The sequence below is a fragment of the Cydia pomonella genome, chromosome 27, assembly GCF_033807575.1.
Source record: "Cydia pomonella isolate Wapato2018A chromosome 27, ilCydPomo1, whole genome shotgun sequence".
NCBI lineage: Eukaryota > Metazoa > Arthropoda > Insecta > Lepidoptera > Tortricidae > Cydia > Cydia pomonella.
The window spans coordinates 2,446,843-2,450,594 of record NC_084729.1 but is presented as its reverse complement, the minus strand read 5'-3'; the positions used below and the strand labels follow the sequence as shown (position 1 = coordinate 2,450,594).

The window sequence follows — 3,752 nt, the reverse complement described above, 5'->3', positions numbered from 1 at the left end:
GCGGTCAGCAACCCCGTTTCTCGCCGAGATTAGTAAGTGCTTTTCTCAAAATTGCAATGAAATTAAAAAAAATGTTAAATGCAAAGACGTTGTCACAATTTGACGTTTAAAAACAAAAGGAGATTGCTTTACAGGCCTAGGTGTGTAAATAATAAATTATAATAAAGTCATCGCCCCGGATACATAGTATTTCCGGACCTAATTTGCAGTAAGTCATGTCAACATTTCATCATCATTCATCAAGTTTGAAAAAAAAATCGTAAACGGTGCGGGTGACCCTCTGCCAAAAACTGTTAGACACAAATAATCAATCCGACTTCAAGATTTCAAAAGGAGGTTATTAATTCGGGTGTATGTTTGTTACTTCTATATAAAATATACAACACGACGACGACAAAACGTACAATGACGTATGCAATGCGTTCAAATTCAGATCTCCACAGAAAAGTATTTCAACTTTAGCATTCCGATTTAAGGTTCAAATTAGATACCACCTTCAGGAAATGTTACTTGTCTTCAAATGAATCATCAAAGCTGGATTAATTGGAATATATTTGTTTTTTTTTTGGGTAAACCTCGTAGATCGGTACGGCCTGGAAAAGGGTTAAATACCATTTAGATTTTTTTGGGTTGTATTTCTGTTTTGTTCCAAATATTAATATGCAAATGTTTTCACTCGAGAAAATATCTTCTTGTACTACGAAAAGTACGCTAGATATGTGTAAGGCATTAATTAAGTTCACCATATATGTACAGCACAATTTTGTATAGTGCATAAAAACTTTAAGTTAATAAAGATTAATAAAAAAACTCTTCATTTACAAATTATTTTATTTATAAAACCATTTCCAGGTAACTCTAGCGTTATTTCGCCAACGACCCGCGCATTGAAGTTCTCTCCATTGTATTATCGTGTTATTATAAAGTACGTTCGTAAGAAGTCTAAATCCCGTCGGAGTCTGCCTCGCGCGGGCATGTTGCTTGAGCGCGGCACAGCTAACGCTTGTTCCCTGCGTGAGACATCGCATAACTGTGACGTGACATGTCGAATGCCTCGCGCGGGCATGTTGCTTGAGCGCGGCACAGCTAACGCTTGTTCCCTGCGTGAGACATCGCATAACTGTGACGTGACATGTCGAATGCCTCGCGCGGGCATGTTGCTTGAGCGCGGCACAGCTAACGCTTGTTCCCTGCGTGAGACATCGCATAACTGTGACGTGACATGTCGAATGCCTCGCGCGGGCATGTTGCTTGAGCGCGGCACAGCTGACGCTTGTTCCCTGCGTGAGACATCGGTGACGTTTCATGTAGAATGCCTCGCGCGGGCATGTTGCTCGAGCGCGGCACAGCTGACAATTGCTCCCTGCGTGAGACATCGCATAACTGTGACGTGTCATGTCGAATGCCTCGCGCGGGCATGTTGCTTGAGCGCGGCACAGCTGACGCTTGTTCCCTGCGTGAGACATCGGTGACGTTTCATGTAGAATGCCTCGCGCGGGCATGTTGCTCGAGCGCGGCACAGCTGACAATTGCTCCCTGCGTGAGACATCGCATAACTGTGACGTGTCATGTCGAATGCCTCGCGCGGGCATGTTGCTCGAGCGCGGCACAGCTGACGCTTGTTCCCTGCGTGAGAAATCGCATAACTGACGTGTCATGTCGAATGCCTCGCGCGGGCATGTTGCTGGAGCGCGGCGCGCTGCGCGAAGGCGGCGGGGCAGCGCGCGCACGCGAACGGCCGCTCGCCCGTGTGTGTGCGCATATGGTTCGTCAGGATCTTGTTCGTCTGCAACAATACATGTATATATACTCTAGCAAGCAAACTGTCAGTAGAAAAAGTCGCAAAATCAAAATGTATGGGAGATCGAGTTTTCGTGCCTACATTTTCCACGTTTGCGGCCTTTTTCTACTGACAAAGCTAGGATGGCCGAGTATTAATTTGTTCAGCCGACGACGTCTGAGGTTAATGGGCTTGCGAGCGAGTTGAAAGCGACGAACGAATTCACTCCCATCCCAGTATTTCGTAGTAGTGTAGTAGTAAAACACTTTATTGTAGAAAAATAAACATAAAACAGGAAAGAACACACATCATTTGTACAAAGGCGAACTAATCCCTTTCGGGGATCTCTTCCAGTTAACCTTTGAGCAATTGAGGAAGACTTGGAGAACGGTAGACATCAAAATTGTATTAAACGGCATAGAAGAAAATATATAATTTCCTAAATGATAGGTAAACCTATAAGTCCTATGTATTTCAGTATTTACGCAGCGAAATCGTTGCGCGCTCCAGGGATCGGAAACCGGTATTTTTTGTATGGGAACGAAAACGGTATTTTTTCGTTCTTTGTTATTTCATTTCTAATTGGGCAATCTAATAATACGAAGTCGTTATCTAAAAACACAACCGAGTCCTATATTTGGAGTATAAAATAAACCGAAATATATGTTATAAGTATAATATATAAGTCCTTCCTCCGGGATCTGGGTCGTCGCCTGCTAGAAAGGGGCCTTGACCCCCGCTCTGGGTTTTTCCTGATGCAAAGGCTATCCATCGCAATCCAACGCGGCAATGCAGCGAGCGTGGTGGGCACCTTTGCATCGGGGACGGCCTGGTAGCCAATAGGTAGGTAGTTCTTTTTATACATATTTAGTTTATATTTATATTTAAGTTCTGATTTATTTAGGTTTAGTTTTTAATTAGTTTTATGTTTAGATATATTTTAGTATGTATCGTATTCGAATAATAAATAATATTTTATATAAAAAAATATATATGTTTATTTCAAAGTTTTTCCAAAAAACCGGTTCCGATCCCTGGCGCGCTCGCCTGGCTTTCAACTCGCTCGCAAATCGCCAGTGTGCCCACGCCCTAAGTTTAGGTTCTAGGTAAATTTTTTTTTCACATTTATGTGTTTTTACTTCGGAATGGTGTCAATAAGATTATTGAATATTGATACCATAATGAATTCGGCATCCGAATTATTTAAAAACAATACCAAACTTGGCCTAGTACTTTAAACGACATAGATATCAAGATAAAGTTGATAGAAGATAGTTGGACTTCCCTACGGCATCAAAAATGCTCAAAATAAGTTTGCATTTAAAAAATCATTACGTGCTTTCTTTGCTAGCAGAATGAAAAATTAATAATGTATGTGTAAGCTCTATATGTTTTGTCACAAGAAATATAAGTATGTATATTTATGTATTATGTATGTATGGTATGTTATTGTATTATATTTGGTTGTTGTTGTTAAAGTAGCACCGTCCACAATCTCTCTGCTTTGCCTAAAGGTTGACTGGTAGAGAATGCCTCATGGCATTAAGTCCGCCTTTTGTACTATAAGGTTTTCTTTTGTGCAATAAAGATTAAATGAATAAATAAATAGATTATACAATCGTGATATGATAGACAGCTTTTCAGTTGAGTACCGCAACAGGCAACGAAGTTTGCTGAGTTACCTAAGTAAGGTACGAGATTGAAAAGCTTGATTATATCACTATTGTTTACAATACTTTTTCTACGAGTCATCTAAAATAATACTTTTTTTACTATAATACCTAAATAATTAATGAAAATTGGTAAGTATATACAAAAATGTAGTACAAGACATAAACGCGCGACCCCTCGCTCCTGCCCGTTACTATTTATTATGGGAACTCGGCGGCACGTGATTGGTCTTTTTTTTTATAGTTGAGTTGGACCCCATACATGAAACGTACGCAATTACAGTTTGGTATACGAAATCTTA

The 3,752-nt window shown here is 40.5% G+C and overlaps 1 protein-coding gene across 1 annotated transcript in view; it reads right to left on the bottom strand.

Annotated features, from left to right (window-relative positions):
* Positions 1-813: 813 nt before the first annotated feature.
* Positions 814-3,752, bottom strand: part of LOC133532742 (zinc finger protein 436-like) — a 28,459-nt gene continuing 25,520 nt past the window's right edge. The window contains exon 10 of the mRNA XM_061871527.1: positions 814-1,786. Within this exon, the coding sequence (XP_061727511.1) occupies positions 1,655-1,786 (132 nt within the window). The 3' untranslated portion in view covers positions 814-1,654. The remainder of the gene's footprint in view (positions 1,787-3,752) is intronic.